The following is a 19,112-nucleotide window of genomic DNA, read 5'->3' as shown; positions in this document are numbered from 1 at the left end:
GCAGGCTTTTCCCTTAGTATACCAATGCGTCTAGGATTCTGGACCTGTGCGTTTCTTCTCATTGAGAGGGAAATGGAGGCGTTATAGTAAATTGGACAATTAGGGGTCTATTCAATAGATTGCGGATCCTTTCCGACGGAAAGGATCCGACATATCCGTGTTCAGTGATTTTAATGATTTTTTTAAAGTCGGATTGACATTGTCGGAACCGGGGCCAAAACCTGTCGGATTTGGCTGCGGTATCTGACAAAACGCTTGGATCTGTGGCTAATCCGCCGATCCACATGTTTTCCGACAAGTCAGAATTGCCAACTTGTCGGAAAGGATTGAATAGGTCGGAACAGTTTCTTTCCTAAAAAAGTGGTAAACTGCCATCTTTCCGAGAAGACGGCAGTTTCCGACCACAATTGAATACACCCCTTAGTGGCCAATTCAGAAACTTGTTTCAAGGGAAAGGGAAGAATTGGACTTGGTGTAGCGCACTCAAACAAAATATTTATATCTAAAATATAACTTTTATTATTATTTTTATTCAAAAAGCCAAGTACTGTGAAATATTAAAATGTATAACGACAAATGTGAGACAAAGTGCAACATATAATGTTAAAAACCCACACTCTCAAATTCCACTGTGCTGAGCTATTTTTCTTCATACAATACTTCCCCCTATGTTATTAGGAGTGCTGACAGCATAGACTGAGAGCACCAATTAACAGAGATATTAGAAAATTATAAGGAAGTTTTTGGACATCACTGCTAAAGTTTATATAGTGATAGACGGGCTCCCATTTACAGGAAGACTACCATACTTGATATTAGGAATCTGGACATGCAAATTAAGTAGGTGGAAGAATATCCACAAGCACTGACAGCTAAGACTGAGAGCGCAGAATGCAATTTCAAGTAAAGTTGGATTTTCCTTGCAAAACTGGATTATGAACCTCATTTTCTCTATCGTCCTAGTGGATGCTGGGGTTCCTGAAAGGACCATGGGGAATAGCGGCTCCGCAGGAGACAGGGCACAAAAAGTAAAGCTTTAGGATCAGGTGGTGTGCACTGGCTCCTCCCCCTATGACCCTCCTCCAAGCCTCAGTTAGATTTTTGTGCCCGGCCGAGAAGGGTGCAATCTAGGTGGCTCTCCTAAAGAGCTGCTTAGAAAAGTTTAGCTTAGGTTTTTTATTTTACAGTGAGTCCTGCTGGCAACAGGATCACTGCAACGAGGGACTTAGGGGAGAAGAAGTGAACTCACCTGCGTGCAGGATGGATTGGCTTCTTGGCTACTGGACATTAGCTCCAGAGGGACGATCACAGGTACAGCCTGGATGGTCACCGGAGCCTCGCCGCCGGCCCCCTTGCAGATGCTGAAACAAGAAGAGGTCCAGAAGCGGCGGCAGAAGACTCCTCAGTCTTCTTAAGGTAGCGCACAGCACTGCAGCTGTGCGCCATTTTCCTCTCAGCACACTTCACACGGCAGTCACTGAGGGTGCAGGGCGCTGGGAGGGGGGCGCCCTGGGAGGCAAATGAAAACCTTTTTTGGCTAAAAATACCTCACATATAGCCTCCGGGGGCTATATGGAGATATTTAACCCCTGCCAGAATCCATTAAAGAGCGGGAGACGAGCCCGCCGAAAAAGGGGCGGGGCCTATCTCCTCAGCACACAGCGCCATTTTCCCTCACAGAAAGGCTGGAGGGAAGGCTCCCAGGCTCTCCCCTGCACTGCACTACAGAAACAGGGTTAAAACAGAGAGGGGGGGCACTAATTTGGCGTTAGAAATATATAAAAGATGCTATAAGGGAAAACACTTATATAAGGTTGTCCCTATATAATTATAGCGTTTTTGGTGTGTGCTGGCAAACTCTCCCTCTGTCTCTCCAAAGGGCTAGTGGGTCCTGTCCTCTATCAGAGCATTCCCTGTGTGTGTGCTGTGTGTCGGTACGTGTGTGTCGACATGTATGAGGACGATGTTGGTGAGGAGGCGGAGCAATTGCCTGTAATGGTGATGTCACTCTCTAGGGAGTCGACACCGGAATGGATGGCTTATTTAGGGAATTACGTGATAATGTCAACACGCTGCAAGGTCGGTTGACGACATGAGACGGCCGACAAACAATTAGTACCGGTCCAGACGTCTCAGAAACACCGTCAGGGGTTTTAAAACGCCCGTTTACTTTAGTCGGTCGACACAGACACGGACACTGAATCCAGTGTCGACGGTGAATAAACAAACGTATTCCTTATTAGGGCCACACGTTAAGGGCAATGAAGGAGGTGTTACATATTTCTGATACTACAAGTACCACAAAAGAGGGTATTATGTGGGATGTGAAAAAACTACCGTAGTTTTTCCTGAATCAGATAAATTAAATTAAGTGTGTGATGATGCGTGGGTTCCCCCCGATAGAAAATTATGGGCGGTATACCCTTTCCCGCCAGAAGTTAGGGCGCGTTGGGAAACACCCCTTAGGGTGGATAAGGCGCTCACACGCTTATCAAAACAAGTGGCGGTACCGTCTATAGATAGGGCCGTCCTCAAGGAGCCAGCTGACAGGAGGCTGGAAAATATCATAAAAAGTATATACACACATACTGGTGTTATACTGCGACCAGCGATCGCCTCAGCCTGGATGTGCAGAGCTGGGGTGGCTTGGTCGGAGTCCCTGACTAAAAATATTGATACCCTTGACAGGGACAGTATTTTATTGACTATAGAGCATTTAAAGGATGCATTTTCTATATATGCGAGATGCACAGAGGGATATTTGCACTCTGGCATCAAGAGTAAGTGCGATGTCCATATCTGCCAGAAGATGTTTATGGACACGACAGTGGTCAGGTGATGCAGATTCCAAACGGCACAAAGGTGTATTGCCGTATAAAGGAAGAGGAGTTATTTGGGGTCGGTCCATCGGACCTGGTGGCCACGGCAACTGCTGGAAAATCCACCGTTTTTACCCTAAGTCACATCTCTGCAGAAAAAGACACCGTCTTTTCAGCCTCAGTCCTTTCGTCCCTATAAGAGTCATATCTGCCCAGGGATAGAGGAAAGGGAAGAAGACTGCAGCAGGCAGCCCATTCCCAGGAACAGAAGCGTTCCACCGCTTCTGCCAAGCTCTCAGCATGACGCTGGGACCGTACAGGACCCCTGGATCCTACATGTAGTATCCCAGGGGTACAGATTGGAATGTCGAGACGTTTCCCCTTCGCAGGCTCCTGAAGTCTGGTTTACCAAGGTCTCCCTCCGACAAGGAGGCAGTATGGGAAACAATTCACAAGCTGTATTCCCAGCAGGTGATAATCAAATTACCCCTCCTATCAGGGATGCTTACCTCCATGTCCAAAATTTGCCCTTCTCACTAAGGGTACCTCAGGTTCGTGGTACAGAACTGTCACTATCAGTTTCAGACGCTGCCGTTTGGTTTGTCCACGGCACCCCGGGTCTTTACCAAGGTAATGGCCGAAATGATGATTCTTCTTCGAAGAAAAGGCGTCTTAATTATCCCTTACTTGGACGATCTCCTGATAAGGGCAAAGTCCAGGGAACAGTTGGAGGTCGGAGTAGCACTATCTCGGATACTGCTACAACAGCACGGGTGGATTCTAAATATTCCAAAATCGCAGCTGATCCCGACGACAAGTCTGCTGTGCCTAGGGATGATTCTGGACACAGTCCAGAAAAAGGTGTTTCTCCCGGAAGAGAAAGCCAGGGAGTTATCCGAGCTAGTCAGGAACCTCCTAAAATCAGTGCATCATTGCACAAGGGTCCTGGTAAAGATGGTGACTTCCTACGAAGCAATTCCATTCGGCAGATTTCACGCAAGAATTTTTCAGTGGGATCTGCTGGACAAATGGTCCGGATCGCATCTTCAGATGCATCAGCGGATAACCCTATATCCAAGGACAAGGGTGTCTCTCCTGTGGTGGTTACAGAGTGCTCATCTTCTAGAGGGCCGCAGATTCGGCATTCAGGATTGGATGCTGGTGACCACGGAGGCCAGCCCGAGAGGCTGGGGAGCAGTCACACAAGGAAAAAATTTCCAGGGAGTGTGATCAAGTCTGGAGACTTTTCTCCACATAAATATACTGGAGCTAAGGGTAAATTTATAATACTCTAAGCTTAGCAAGACCTCTGCTTCAAGGTCAGCCGGTATTGATCCAGTGGGAAAAACATCACGGCAGTCGCCCACGTAAATAGACAGGGCGGCACAAGAAGCAGGAGGGCAATGGCAAAAACTGCAAGGACTTTTCGCTGGGCGGAAAATCATGTGATAGCACTGTCAGCAGTGTTTCATTCCGGGAATGGAAACTGGGAAGCAGACTTCCTCAGCAGGCACGACCTCCACCCGGCAGAGTGGAAACTTCATCGGAAAGTTTTCCACATGATTGTAAACCGTTGGGAAATACCAAAGGTGGACATGATGGCGTCCCGTCTGAACAAAAAACGGGACAGGTATTGCGCCAGGTTAAGAGACCCTCAGGCAATAGCTGTGGACGTTCTGGTAACACCATGGATGTACCAGTCGGTGTATGTGTTCCATCCTCTGCTTCTCATACCTAAGGTACTGAGAATTATAAGACGTAGAGGAGTAAGAACTATACTCATGGCTCCGGATTGGCCAAGAAGGACTTGGTACCCGGAACTTCAAGAGATGCTCACAGAGGACTTATGGCCTCTGCCGCTAAGAAGGGACTTGTTTCAGCAAGTACCATGTCTGTTCCAAGACTTACCGCAGCTGCGTTTGACGGCATGGCGGTGGAACGCCGGATCCTAAGGGAAAAAGGCATTCCGGAAGAGGTCATTCCTACCCTGGTCAAAGCCAGAAAGGAGGTGACCGCACAACATTATCACCACATGTGGCAAAAATATGTTGCGTGGTGTGAGGCCAGAAAGGCCCCATGAAGAAATTTCAACTCGGTCGATTCCTGCATTTCCTGCAAACAGGAGTGTCTATGGGCCTCAAATTGGGGTCCATTAAGGTTCAAATTTCGGCCCTGTCGATTTTCTTCCAGAAAGAAGTGGCTTCAGTTCCTGAAGTCCAGAAGTTTGTCAAGGGAGTATTGCATATACAACCCCCTTTTGTGCCTCCAGTGGCACTGTGGGATCTCAACGTAGTTCTGGGATTCCTCAAATCACATTGGTTTAAAACCAGTCAAATCTGTGGATTTGAAGCATCTCACATGAAAAGTGACCATGCTCTTGGCCCTGGCCTGGACCAGGCGAGTGTCAAATTGGTGGTTTTTTTCTCAAAAAAGCCCATATCTGGTTGTCCATTTGGACAGGGCAGAGCTGCGGACTCGTCCCCAGTTCTCTCCCTAAGGTGGTGTCAGTGTTTCACCTGAACCAGCTTATTTTGGTGCCTTGCGCCTACTAGGGACTTGGAGGACTCCAGGTTGCTAGATGTTGTCAGGGCCCTGTAAATATAGGTTCCAGGACGGCTGGAGTCAGGAAAACTGACTTGCTGTTATCCTGTATGCACCCAACAAACTGGGTGCTCTTGCTTCTAAGCAGACTATTGCTAGTTGGATGTGTAATACAATTCAGCTTGCACATTCTGTGGCAGGCCTGCCACAGCCAAAATATGTAAATGCCCATTCCACAAGGAAGGTGGGCTTATCTTGGGCGGCTGCCCGAGGGGTCTCGGCTTTACAACTTTGCCGAGCGGCTATTTAGTCAGGGGCAAACACGTTGGTAAAATCCTACAAATTTGATACCCTGGCTAAGGAGGACCTGGAGTTCTCTCATTCGGTGCTGCAGAGTCATCCGCACTCTCCCGCCCGTTTGGGAGCTTTGGTATTATCCCCATGGTCCTTTCAGGAACCCCAGCATCCACTAGGACGATAGAGAAAATAAGAATTTACTTACCGATAATTCTATTTCTCGGAGTCCGTAGTGGATGCTGGGCGCCCATCCCAAGTGCGGATTATCTGCAATACTTGTACATAGTTACAAAAATCGGGTTATTATTGTTGTGAGCCATCTTTTCAGAGGCTCCGCTGTTATCATACTGTTAACTGGGTTCAGATCACAGGTTGTACAGTGTGATTGGTGTGGCTGGTATGAGTCTTACCCGGGATTCAAAATCCTTCCTTATTGTGTACGCTCGTCCGGGCACAGTATCCTAACTGAGGCTTGGAGGAGGGTCATAGGGGGAGGAGCCAGTGCACACCACCTGATCCTAAAGCTTTACTTTTTGTGCCCTGTCTCCTGCGGAGCCGCTATTCCCCATGGTCCTTTCAGGAACCCCAGCATCCACTACGGACTCTGAGAAATAGAATTATCGGTAAGTAAATTCTTATTATTATAGGCTAAATAATTCTTGTCTACAAATCAGTTTAAAGCACTGACTGTAGAAATTGAGAATATCAATTAGCCATCAATACAGCAATACATGTATGGTTCATAAAGATAGAATAAAAGTGCGCTGACAGCTAAGACTGAGAGCGGGGAGCCTTGTCTTTTGGGAACTGGTGTATGAAGGTCCTACTAAAGGATATATTGGAACATACATACAGTTATATATAAGTTATCCTCCAAGAAGGATATACTGAATATACTGGACAATTTAGCAGTATCATTAGAAGTAAATTGGTATCCAGCAGATCAGTCACAGGAAATAATGTAATATTGATGTAAAACTCAGGCAAGTTTTGCACCTAACTAAATATTAGAATTACATTCTGACAGCACCAATTATTTGATACATAAAGGTCATAGAACCTGGAATATATCTAATATATATATATATAAGACATTGCACAGCACAGTGGAATTTGAGAGTGTGGGTTTTTAACATTATATGTTGCACTTTGTCTCACATTTGTCGTTATACATTTTAATATTTCACAGTACTTGTCTTTTTAAATAAAAATAATAATAAAAGTTATATTTTAGATATAAATATTTTGTTTGAGTGCGCTACACCAAGTCCAATTCTTCCCTTTCCCTTGAAACCAGTTTCTTATATTGGCAACAATATAATGTGTGGCATGCACCCCCCTAGCTTGACCAGTTATTAGGCAATATATTGCATAAAGGGGCATTCTATTTTGAAAATATACAAACTTTAATACTAGTGCAGTAGATTTCCCATTCCCTTTTCCCACAACTTGACAATTCAGAAACTTGTACTGACCTTTCTTTCATGTTGTGCAGCTTCTATAACTTAAGGGGTTTTATTTCCAGGCCACCAAGCCACGGGTCAACATCCTTTGTTCGTCTATCGCTGACGTACGGACCACAACCCCCTTGGAGATGCCAGACAAGGAAAACACTTTTGTGTTGAAGGTAAGGATTAATGATACAGGCACAATGCAGCGCGTGGTGAGAGCGAGAACTAAGTTTGAATCCAGGCGTTTACAGACTACTGATTTCCAGGTTTTAGAACGGAGCCCTATCAATATTTAGTAATCCGCGGTCCGCTTCACTTTATCTAGTCCAGGAGATGTTTTCCTACCAGCAACTAACGTGTTTGAGTCATTTCTGATTATATTAATGAATTACCCTAGCTGGCTCCTGAATTATGCACAATGTTCGCCAGCCCTGATCTGGTCACTAGGTCTAGAGAATGAGATGTAAGGCTTGGGTTATTGGTATGTTTGGGAGATCTGGACGGCTCTGGGCGGCTTGTTATTTGTTCCAGCTTGAAATGGAAATAGGTTCTAGGCCAAAACTGGAAGCTGTATCGCGCCGGGACAGCAAATCACAGGCTGTTTTATTTTCCTGGCCCCCCCATCCAGAGATTGTGGAACCTTCTGCCCTCCCCGTGATACTAACAGATCATTTCTCTGTTCCCCCAGACAGAGAATTCCTCAGAATATATCCTGGAATCAGTAGACCCCCTGCAGATGAGGTCATGGCTCTCAGACATACAAGACTGCATGAGGTCCAGGTAAGCCTCACCATTTGTGAAGTCATCTCTCTTCCAGATGACAGCCTGATTGGATTACAGTTTCTCTTCTCTCTTCCGATAGTAACCTGTGCCTTTTCCTCAGCAGGGACAAGGTCGACACCTCAGACCTTCCACACGTTAACCATTCGGAAAGTATGCCCAGCCGGGATCTACCTCTAATACCCACAGAGAGCAGCGAACAGCTCTGCCAAGGTAGGTCTCTCATGCCGCCTGTAGCCTGGGTGGGCTTCTCCTTCTTCATGTTCCCTATGTTCCTTTAGGATAAGTTTTGGGGTAATATGGAGATAGCGCTTCTAAAGGATGGGCGAAGCATGAGAAGGGTGGCATGACCTGTGTTTGAAGTCTGTCACGCATACACCCCATGACCATGTCGTTTTGTGCATGGACAGGAGCCTACGGAGGCCTTTCCGACCGGCCTTCGGCCTCCATCTCGCCCAGTTCCGTTTCCATGACACCCTCACATTTTGACTCTATGGAGCTCCTCCCACCAGAGCTGCCACCAAGAGCCCCCATCGACGAGGTGGAGAGACCCCAGAACTCTATCAGCACCTCCTTCCCTGATACACCTGACACGACAGGTATGATGTTCTAAGCAGAAGGAAAGATCCCGTTGCTAAGCACAAGTTTGTACTACAGAAGGGAATAGAACAGTCGGCCTGTGGGGACCTCTTTTGGGGGGGAAGGGGTTTCCATACTGTCTGCATTTATTACACCGTTTTCCACCCTTTCTCCAGCTTCATTCCTGTTTCAAGGAGAGCCAGATCCTGGAGATGGGGAGCACCCATTGTCCGAATACCAGTGGTTCCACGGCACCCTGTCTCGTCTCAAAGCCGCACAGCTTGTGTTGGCAGGAGGCACCAACAGCCATGGCGTCTTCTTGGTGCGGCAGAGCGAGACCCGGCGAGGAGAGTACGTGCTGACATTTAACTTCCAGGGCAAAGCCAAGGTGAGTCCGGAATCCAGAGCCGCTTCCTTACTGCGTTGTGTGCTGTGAGCTTTCTCCTATGCTCCTTACCTGTGATGCTTCTCCCTTTTAGCACCTCCGTCTGTCCCTGAACGAGGATGGCCAGTGTCGGGTCCAGCACCTCTGGTTCCAGACCATCTTTGACATGCTAGAACACTTCCGAGTACACCCCATCCCTCTAGAGTCTGGGGGCTCAAGCGATGTCACCCTCATCAGCTACGTGGTGTCTTCTCAGAGGTTGCATGGTAAGAACAGGGCTGAAATCGCTTCAGTTTCTCTCCTTATGAATGGAAGGAAGGAAGGACAGCAGGTTGAGCAAAACATAGTGCAGACCTGCCTAGTATACTAAAAGGGTTAAATAGTAATAACATGTACTCCCTAAGAATAGAGCTGCACCTTCATATGACTTTCATTTATTGCCTATTTGTATCTTCCCACAGCTGTTAATAGATATATTTTTATCTTGCCTCTGTGCTTTTTAGCCTTTATTTTATAGCATTTGGAGGATTTACTTATTTTTAATGTCCTGGCGTGACCTGTAACAGCTCTCTGAACACGGTATACAGCTCTGTCTTATCCCAGGGAACCTAAAATACCTGGATGATGTTATAAGTACATGGCTGAAAAGCAGAGGAGGAGAGGAAGCAAAGGGTTGAACTTGGTAAAAGTTGTGGAAAATGAAAGTCATCTGAAGGTGGAAAGTGTTTTTTTTTTTTTTTTGTGTTTGTTTTCTTCACTTGAGTGCACTTGGAGTAACACAAATGCAAGTAAAATAACATGCAACATCCAGTCATGGTCTGGGCCCCTGTGGTGGAGGGAAGCCCTGAAAGGGGGTTACTGGATACGCTGTCTGTTTAACTTCTAATGCGGCATCCTCACTTTCACTGGAGTCAGTGTTCCTATAGTCAGAACATTATTAGGGAGGTGGTCAGTCAGTTGGTGCAATTTGTAGCACCTTGGGACAGTATCCACTCATATGGGGGTTTTATTGGCTACTTACTAAATTGAGGATTTTGTAAAGATTGGTTCCGAGAGATTCCCTGAGTAGCTCACTGACACGTTTCATTGTGGAATAACCCACAACTTCATCAGGTGAACTTCTGGGTTATCTCACAATCAAACACTTCATTGGGACGACCACTGGACAAATCTTTACAACATCCTCTGCTTATTAATAATACAATCTTTATTTCCTCTGGGAATCTTTCAGCTAATTGGCAATCCGAGAGCTCCGTTTTAATACACTCATTGCTCTCCGCCTGAAATAATTGATGTAATAGTTTCTGAGAGTAGTCTTTTATCAATGTATTCAGAAATATCTGATCCACTAGATCTTTACCATAACCTGCCCCTACAGCTACTACACATTGCCTGCCGCAGTTATGTCAAAATAGCTCCTTTTTCTAGCTGGTCCTATATATATATGCCCTTGGTTTAGTCGCTGCGCCCACCTTTAAGGTGCAAATAAAAAAAAGAGGGATCACTGATCACATGTCCCAAAATCTTTTTCTCTAATAGATGAAGCACCGTGGACTCTACACTTTCTCTCTTGAGGTTCTTCATCCATTAGAAAAAGTGCTCCAAGCTGGAGAGGTCTCAACCTCAACTCTCAAGTTTTCCCAGCAGGTCATGTTCTCAGGATTTCTGTCTGTGGAAGCAGATGGGATAATTATATAAAGCATGACGTGTTGGTAGTACCTGAGGACTGGAGTTGAAAACCCCAGGTGTATTGTGACGCACTTAAAACTATATTGCTCTCCTTAAAACATCTAAATGGATTTGTCTAGGTGACTGGCTTTTAAAATAAACACGGCATCAGCCGGACTTTTCTTTTCCCCGATTACTAGATTTGCTGCTGAATCTGTCTCCTCCCCCCTCTTTTGAATTTGGTCATCCCTGGCATTTGAGTGGCTGTAGGAGGCAGATCGAATAATCCAAGTGTTTATATATTACCCTGAAGCAATATATGACTGTAATACAAGTGCATGGTTCGTTCATGTGCTTGACGTTTGCCTGTAGGTTTTGGGTGTCCGGTTTGGTCCTGTTGGGCAGATCTGTGGCCCTTAGTGGCCACTTTTTTAGAGGTTGCGGACAAAACCTACTCGCAGTGGTGGAGACCTCTGTGCTTTTTCCTCCCCCCCCCCCCCCCCCATCCCCCCAACATGCATTACTCCCCATCCTTTTCTCTGATTGGGCCCCGTCTGTTCTTTGCAGGCCGAGACAGGGCTGACAGTAGAACGACCGTGTGTGAGGTTCCCCACCGCATCCCTGAGTCACCATCAAATCCCATCTCCATTGGAACGAATGACTGTATGTAAGTGCTGACTACAACCATCCATGCCCCCATATGTTCCCTTTACCATGATCCCTCCCGCTGGGAATTTCTTCCCAGAAAGGTGTTACACCCGCGTTTATGGGTGGGGGGGAATCTTATGCATATTGTACCAGCGATAGTCTGCCAGACTGACACCAGGATACCAGCCGTCTGTACAGAGCATTGCTTCTCAGGAGATACCAAGGTGGCGTTATAACTGAATAATACATGCATAATAATATGATGCAGTTTGCTTCCTCGTCCACATTGTACAGAGTTTAGTCGTATGTAAGGGCCCATGTGAATCACCACACAGCTACATTGTCTCACATGCACTATTGACAGAGTGGGGTTAGCTTTCAGACTGATCAGACGTTACAAGTAGTGTGTAGCGCCACCTCTGGCTGTGAGGAGCAACTGCGGCTTCAGAACCTATAGGTTGAATTGACAAACAGTAAAAAAAACATTCAGGCCACATTCTAACCACACACAGATGGAGCCATCTTTATCTTGGCCTTTAATAGGATTAATTGAGCCAAGGCAGTCGCACTTAATCCCCTGCTGTAATGACTTAATCCCCTGCTGTATTGTTCTCTCTGTATTGTATTGCAGCTGAGAACAATAGATGAAGGGTTTATGCTAATAAACCATGGTGTGCCTAGGCGCAGCAGAGAAGCCTAGATAAATGAAGCTCCATCTGTAGTCTGTTTACCAAATAACGCTTCCCCTTTGTATGAAAAATGTAAACATTTTTAAATATTTACTATTTGTGAATGTCATGGAAGATCACCTGCTTTGATGCTTTGTGTGACCTATATATATATATATATATATATATATATATATAAGAAACACGCGGGTTGAAACTTTGTCTCACAACGTTCTGGGTGCCGGGTTAGTCTATAGACCTGTTGCTGATCGTTTTTTTTCTCTTCCTTTCCACAGAGGCAGCCTGCAACCGTAACCCTCCCCCGCTGCCCCCCCACCCTTTGTCTCGTCACCAGAGTGCAGAGGGGAGCCTGCAGCCCCCCTGGCATCCGCTCAGCACCTCCCCCCCAGAGGAACCCTTGGCCAGCAGACCCCCTCCGGAGCCCCCAGGCCCTCAGTACGAGGAGGGGGCACCAGCTGCCGAAGACCAGGAGGAGGCTGCCGTCCGCCTGCAGCAGCTCCAGCCGGGGGGCGCTACCTCAGAGGACACAGGCGATGCCAACGCAGCTTTGAGGGCACGGGCCGTAAACAACCAGTATTCCTTTGTATGAGTGGGGGTTTTAGTGACTTAACGCACATATTTGGAGTATAACCTTTCCTCATTTTGTCCTTGCTCCTGTATCTCCTGCTTTTTGCATCTTGTCTTGATAGTTACGTGATCTCTGAAACCGACACACTAACACGCTCGGCTTGGTTACGCCATGGCTGAGCACAGACCTAGTGTATAGGTCATAGGAAACACTACAGGCCAGTATGACTGGACACACACTGCTGTCTGCACTACCCCTTCTGCTCCAGGTCCGCTGATACACTACACTGCTTGTAGAGGCATGTAAAGCCGTGCAGAGGTTAAATGCACCCTACCTATCCACTCTCCTTATACCGGGCCATAATCTGTTCCTGATTGGCCTCTTTACATTAAATGCCACTAATCCCATGATACTCTAATATCCAGCTCCTCCCTGCCATCTAAATACTTGTCTTTGGTGTAAGCTCCAGCGGCTTGCTCTGGTAAATTACTTATTTACCTTGCCTGGCCATCAGCCATTCTAGAACACTTATATCCCTTCGTATCATCCTCCGTGGAGGTTTACGTGCATTACATTTGCTTTCTGGTGTTATAACCCCCACCCCCCCCCACTCCCCCCATAAGTGCAAATCTGAATATTGTGTCATAAAGGGGGCGCACCAAATGCGTCAGTGACCGGCTGTAATTGCTGGTGGCAAACGGACCACAAGTCCTGATATCAGTTCAGTGAAAATAGAGATCACGCACGGCAATAGGAAAGTGATTCAGAGCCACTGTGGATGCAGCCAGTTAGTGGAATTATCGATTTGCTTGGCAACATCACCAATGCCAAGTAAATGGCCGTTTAAACAGGTGCATAGCGGACGTGGGCCACTTTAAAGGTACGCGGGCTCGACCATTTAGGTACTGAGCAAAAGAATCTGGTGGAAGCCGTAGTGATCTGGGGGGGGGGGGGGAAACAACCCACGGGGGGGGGGGGGGGGGGGGGAGGGGCGGGGCGGGCATTGTGGGCTGCAGTTTATTTGGGGACCAACAATGGGCCTTTTCAGACCACCGGTCACAATATTGCAGTATTTGGGAATGGCTACATTTGGTGGCCCAGTAAATCCGGCATGGCCCACGTCTTCTCTGACCTACACAAGTATTGCTGTAGCTGACGCTACGGGGCATGAATGGACATGAATAATAGGGAGTGAATTAATTGCTTTTTTTCAAGAGATAATGTTTCTGCCTTTTGATATAGATTTGGGGCAGTCGGGGAAAGGAGGTGGGGGGGATGAATTAGACGGTACATAGAATACTGAGGACATTTTAATATTTTGGGGGTGTGGATCCCCTTTACTACAGTTCACATTAGGTACACATGTATGGAAATGGGGTGCTAGAGACGCTATCCTAAAGTATTACAGGCTACTTCTTTCTATGGCCTCGGCTCGCCCCAGGGGGCGCTATGTTATTTTGTTGTTGTTGATTGATGTATAACAGAGAAGGCTTTGTGGTCATTTGCTGCTCTGACCTAACCTGGTACTTGGTCTCGCTGATCAGGGTAGCGTCCCGCGGACTCCAAGGCCGACTACACGCTTTGTTGCCTGGACTAACGTTAACAGTACGATTTAGAGCAGGCATGTCCAAACTGCGGCCCTCCAGCTGTTGAGAAACTACACATCCCAGCATGCCCTGACACAGCTTTAGCATTCTCTGACAGCAAAACTGTGTCAGGGCATGCTGGGATATGTAGTTTCTCAACAGCTGGAGGGCCGCAGTTTGGACATGCCTGGATTAGAGGGTGTGAATGTCCAGCCACTCTACTGAGATTCACTCAAAACATTAACCCTCTCACAGCCTGAACAAACCCTGTGTCTATGTGCTTACCCTTGCAAGAGACGGAAACGCGCAGGTTGCATCACCTCCCTCTCGCCGTATCGAGACAACGCCAGCTCAACCTTCAGTGAGTTGCGGCAGAGCAGTAGTTTTTTTATGTTTGAGTTAGAACATATAGGGAATAGAGGAGGCATGCACCGTTTTGTTCCCCAGAAACTGGTCGTGTACCCGTAGCTGTAACGCGGAAGGCCGCCATTTTGTGGGATGGGCAGACTTGCTTTGAGACTCTTGCTATCTGTCTCACGTCTCCGTGAGGTCTTTAGTTCTTAACGAATTACGGGCTGCACTGTTGTGGATGTTGACCCCGCCCACAAAATGGCCGCTGCCACTTAAATGCATAGGTATGTAACAATGCATAATCAGTCCAACATTTCAATTGGATGTTTAATCTACATTTTGACAAGGGTGTGGGCTGCTTCTTAATTCTGCTCTATCTATGTATGTGTGTGTAAATATATATAATATATATATATATATATAATTCTCCCAATTAAGTAATCCTTTTTTTTTCCTTTTTTATTTATTTTTCTACTGTGTAATAGTGCATATAGGTACTTTTTTTCTTTTTTGTTTCTGCAGCTGTTTTTATTTTATCCGAGGTTTTCTGTTTTGTTTATTTTGCATTTGTAAAACCGTATTTACGTTTAAAAATCTATTTGCCTAAAGTATATCTTTAAATTATTTATTATACAAAATTGTTCGATCGGTTTTTAGATACAAAAAAAGAAAAAAGAAAGGAAAAAAAAAAAGGCGGGGGAAAGAAGGGCAGTTTCTTTCTTCGACATACAAAAAAAATGTATTGTTTAACAAAATTAAAAACACTTAACTACGGTTTTTTTTCCCTTCCGTGTCGCCTTGTGTTTCTTTCACTCTGTATTACGGGAGTCTGTGTGTGACGGCTGTACATTTGGCGTTGGGTTGCGTTGGCGCGGCGTCTCTCACGCCTGAAGATTATGGGATCAAAGTCTGTCCGATTATTCTTAGGCATTGCTTTTAAGACCATACCAGTGACCAGAATTAATTCCAATAATTATTTCTTCTTCGGGTTTCATAGGGTTCCACAGGGATAACATTGGGGTTATAGGTGGGTGGGATCAGGTCCTGGGCAACAAACAGTTAAGCCTTTTCCGACATCCTAGGATGCCTCGGTCCTTCTCCCTATAACCGCGCCTTCATGCTCAGGCAGGTCAGTTTTTTTATGGTTCCAGCAGGAAGCTGGGTGCATCCTTTCACAGGGGGCTACTCTTTTGCAGCGCCAAAGCTTTTTCAATACTTTTTATTTGAGCCTGTTGGTGCCTCGGATCAAGATCCTTCTCTACACCCCGATGTTAATCCTTGTGGAGCCCAGTGTACCCCGCAAAAAGATTTAACAACGGTAAGTACTTACCATAAATCTCGTATTCTTCATTTTACACTGAGCCCATCAGCGTTGTTAGTCTGTCAGACTTCAGCACAGCAGGCTCCGATATATTTTGCAAGGGTTGGGTACGGGATCCCCGACGGTCAGAATGCCGACGGCGGGATCCCGATCGCCAGAATGCCGACAGGGGGGCGAGTGCAACTGTCAGGATTGTAGCATAAAATTCTCTATACCTCAGGATCTGGGCCAAACATGGTCCTCAAGGCACCCCAGTGGTCCAGGTTTTAAGGATAACCAAGCTCGGCCACAGGTGACTTAATTAGTACCTTACTCAGTTTGATTTAACCATCTGTGCGCAGTCATGGATAATCTTAAAACCTGGACCGTAAGGATGACTTGAGGACCGCGTTTGGAAACCTGTGATCTAGCAGGGAGTGCCTGCAAAAAAACAGGGTGTGTTATGACTGTATTTGGGGCGTTTCTAGGCGTGCAACTGCAATCTCCTACGCAGAAATCATGGAGCCAGCGTGCCAGCTACCGTGGCTATTTTGCATAGCCATGGAGGCACTCTGTGAGTCCATGCTCCTTTCTCTAACGTCCTAAGTGGATGCTGGGGACTCCGTAAGGACCATGGGGATTAGCGGCTCCGCAGGAGACTGGGCACAACTATAAAGAAAGCTTTAGGACTACCTGGTGTGCACTGGCTCCTCCCACTAAGACCCTCCTCCAGACTTCAGTTAGAATCTTGTGCCCGGCTGAGCTGGATGCACACTAGGGGCTCTCCTGAGCTCTTAGAAGAAAGTATATTTAGGTTTTTTATTTTACAGTGAGATCTGCTGGCAACAGAGTCACTGCAGCGAGGGACTAAGGGGAGAAGAAGCGAACCTACCTAACAGGTGGTAGTTTGGGCTTCTTAGGCTACTGGACACCATTAGCTCCAGAGGGATCGACCGCAGGACCCGACCTTGGTGTTCGTTCCCGGAGCCGCGCCGCCGTCCCCCTTACAGAGCCTGAAGCAAGAAGTCGGTCCGGAAAATCGGCGGCAGAAGACTTCTGTCTTCACCAAGGTAGCGCACAGCACTGCAGCTGTGCGCCATTGCTCCTCATGTACACCTCACACTCCGGTCACTGATGGGTGCAGGGCGCTGGGGGGGGGTGCCCTGAGGGCAATATATGACACCTTGGCTGGCAAAATATACATCATATATAGCCCTAGAGGCTATATAGATGTAAAATTACCCCTGCCAGTATTACAGAAAAAGCGGGAGAAAGTCTGCCGAAAAGGGGGCGGGGCTTCTCCCTCAGCACACTGGCGCCATTTTTCCCTCACAGTTCCGCTGGAAGGAAGCTTCCTGGCTCTCCCCTGCAGTCTGAATACTACAGAAGGGTAAAAAAGAGAGGGGGGGCACTAAATTTAGGCGCAGTATAGATAATATATAATATATATATATAATATATATATAAAAAAGCAGCTATAGGGAAAACACTCATTAATAGTGGGATCCCAGTGTTATATAGCGCTCTGGTGTGTGCTGGCATACTCTCTCTGTCTCCCCAAAGGGCTTTGTGGGGTCCTGACCTCTGTCAGAGCATTCCCTGTGTGTTTGCGGTGTGTCGGTACGGCTGTGTCGACATGTTTGATGAGGAGGCTTATGTGGAGGCAGAGCAGATGCCTGTAAATGTGATGTCACCCCCTGCGGGGTCGACACCTGAGTGGATGGTGCTGTGGAAGGAATTACGTGATAGTGTCGACTCCTTACATAAAAGGTTTGATGACATACCAAATGTGGGACAGCCGGCTTCTCAGCCTGTGTCTGCCCAGGCGTCTCAAAAACCGTCAGGGGCTCTAAAACGCCCGCTCCCTCAGATGGTTGACACAGATGTCGACACGGATACTGACGCCAGTGTCAACGACGAAGAGACTAATGTAACTTCCAGTAGGGCCACACGTTACATGATTGAGGCAATGAAAAATGTGTTGCACATTTCTGATGTTACCCCCGGTACCACAAAAAAGGGTATAATGTTTGGAGAGAGAAAACTACCAGTAGCTTTTCCTCCATCTGAAGAGTTAAATGAAGTGTGTGAAGAAGCGTGGGCTTCCCCTGATAAAAAGATGGTAATTTCTAAGAGGTTACTAATGGCGTACCCTTTCCCGCCAGAGGATAGGTCACGCTGGGAAACATCCCCTAGGGTGGATAAAGCGCTCACACGCTTGTCAAAGAAGGTGGCACTACCGTCTCCGGATACGGCCGCCCTGAAGGAATCTGCTCATAGAAAGCAGGAGGCTATCCTGAAATCTATATATACACACACAGGTGTTATACTGAGACCGGCTATTGCTTCAGCCTGGATGTGCAGTGCTGCTGCTGCGTGGTCAGATTCCCTGTCAGAAAATATAGATACCCTAGACAGGGACACTATTTTGCTAAACATAGAGCATATAAAAAGACGCACTTTTTTACATGAGGGATGCACAGAGGGATATTTGCCGGCTGGCATCCAAAATTAGTGCAATGTCCATTTCTGCCAGGAGAGGGTTATGGACTCGACAGTGGACAGGTGATGCAGATTCCAAACGACACATGGAAGTTCTGCCTTATAAGGGTGAGGAATTGTTCGGGGATGGTCTCTCGGACCTCGTTTCCACAGCAACAGCTGGGAAGTCTACATTTCTCTGACGTCCTAGTGGATGCTGGGAACTCCGTAAGGACCATGGGGAATAGCGGCTCCGCAGGAGACTGGGCACATCTAAAGAAAGCTTTAGGACTATCTGGTGTGCACTGGCTCCTCCCCCTATGACCCTCCTCCAAGCCTCAGTTAGATTTTTGTGCCCGACCGAGCAGGGTGCAATCTAGGGGGCTCTCCTGAGCTTCTTAGATAAAAGTTAGTTTTAGGTTTTTTATTTTCAGTGAGACCTGCTGGCAACAGGCTCACTGCATCGAGGGACTAATGGGAGAAGAAGCGAACCTGCCTGCTTGCAGCCAGCTTGGGCTTCTTAGGCTACTGGACACCATTAGCTCCAGAGGGATCGAACACAGGCCCAGCCTCGGAGTCCGGTCCCAGAGCCGCGCCGCCGGCCCCCTTACAGAGCCAGAAGCAAGAAGAGGTCCGGAAAATCGGCGGCAGAAGACATCAGTCTTCATCAAGGTAGCGCACAGCACTGCAGCTGTGCGCCATTGCTCCTCATGCACACCTCACACTGCGGTCACTGATGGGTGCAGGGCGCTGGGGGGGGGGCGCCCTGAGCAGCAATATTAACACCTTGGCTGGCAAAAATATATCACATATAACCCCCAGGGCTATATGGATGTACATTAACCCCTGCCAGAATCCATAAAAATGCGGGAGAAAAGTCCGCGAAAAAGGGGCGGAGCTATCTCCTTCAGCACACTGGCGCCATTTTTCCCTCACAGCTCCGTTGGAGGGAAGCTCCCTGGCTCTCCC

At 47.1% G+C, this 19,112-nt stretch overlaps 1 protein-coding gene across 4 annotated transcripts in view; it reads left to right on the top strand.

Moving 5' to 3' along the window:
* Positions 1 to 13,369, top strand: part of SH2B1 (SH2B adaptor protein 1) — a 43,126-nt gene extending 29,757 nt beyond the window's left edge. The window contains exons 3-10 of one of the 4 annotated variants that reach the window (XM_063935412.1): positions 7,183 to 7,284; positions 7,797 to 7,888; positions 7,992 to 8,101; positions 8,299 to 8,487; positions 8,644 to 8,855; positions 8,947 to 9,118; positions 11,088 to 11,187; positions 12,133 to 12,241. In XM_063935412.1, coding sequence (XP_063791482.1) covers positions 7,183 to 7,284; positions 7,797 to 7,888; positions 7,992 to 8,101; positions 8,299 to 8,487; positions 8,644 to 8,855; positions 8,947 to 9,118; positions 11,088 to 11,187; positions 12,133 to 12,151 — 996 coding nt within the window. In that variant the 3' untranslated portion in view covers positions 12,152 to 12,241. Of the gene's footprint in view, positions 1 to 7,182; positions 7,285 to 7,796; positions 7,889 to 7,991; positions 8,102 to 8,298; positions 8,488 to 8,643; positions 8,856 to 8,946; positions 9,119 to 11,087; positions 11,188 to 12,132 lie in introns of all 4 variants that reach the window. The other 3 variants (XM_063935410.1, XM_063935409.1, XM_063935411.1) reach the window with 3 other exon arrangements.
* The last annotated feature ends 5,743 nt before the right edge of the window (positions 13,370 to 19,112 follow it).

The sequence above is a fragment of the Pseudophryne corroboree genome, chromosome 7, assembly GCF_028390025.1.
Source record: "Pseudophryne corroboree isolate aPseCor3 chromosome 7, aPseCor3.hap2, whole genome shotgun sequence".
Classification (NCBI taxonomy): Eukaryota; Metazoa; Chordata; class Amphibia; order Anura; family Myobatrachidae; genus Pseudophryne; species Pseudophryne corroboree.
The sequence above is the reverse complement of the archived record's forward strand: the minus strand, read 5'-3'. Positions and strand labels throughout refer to the sequence as shown.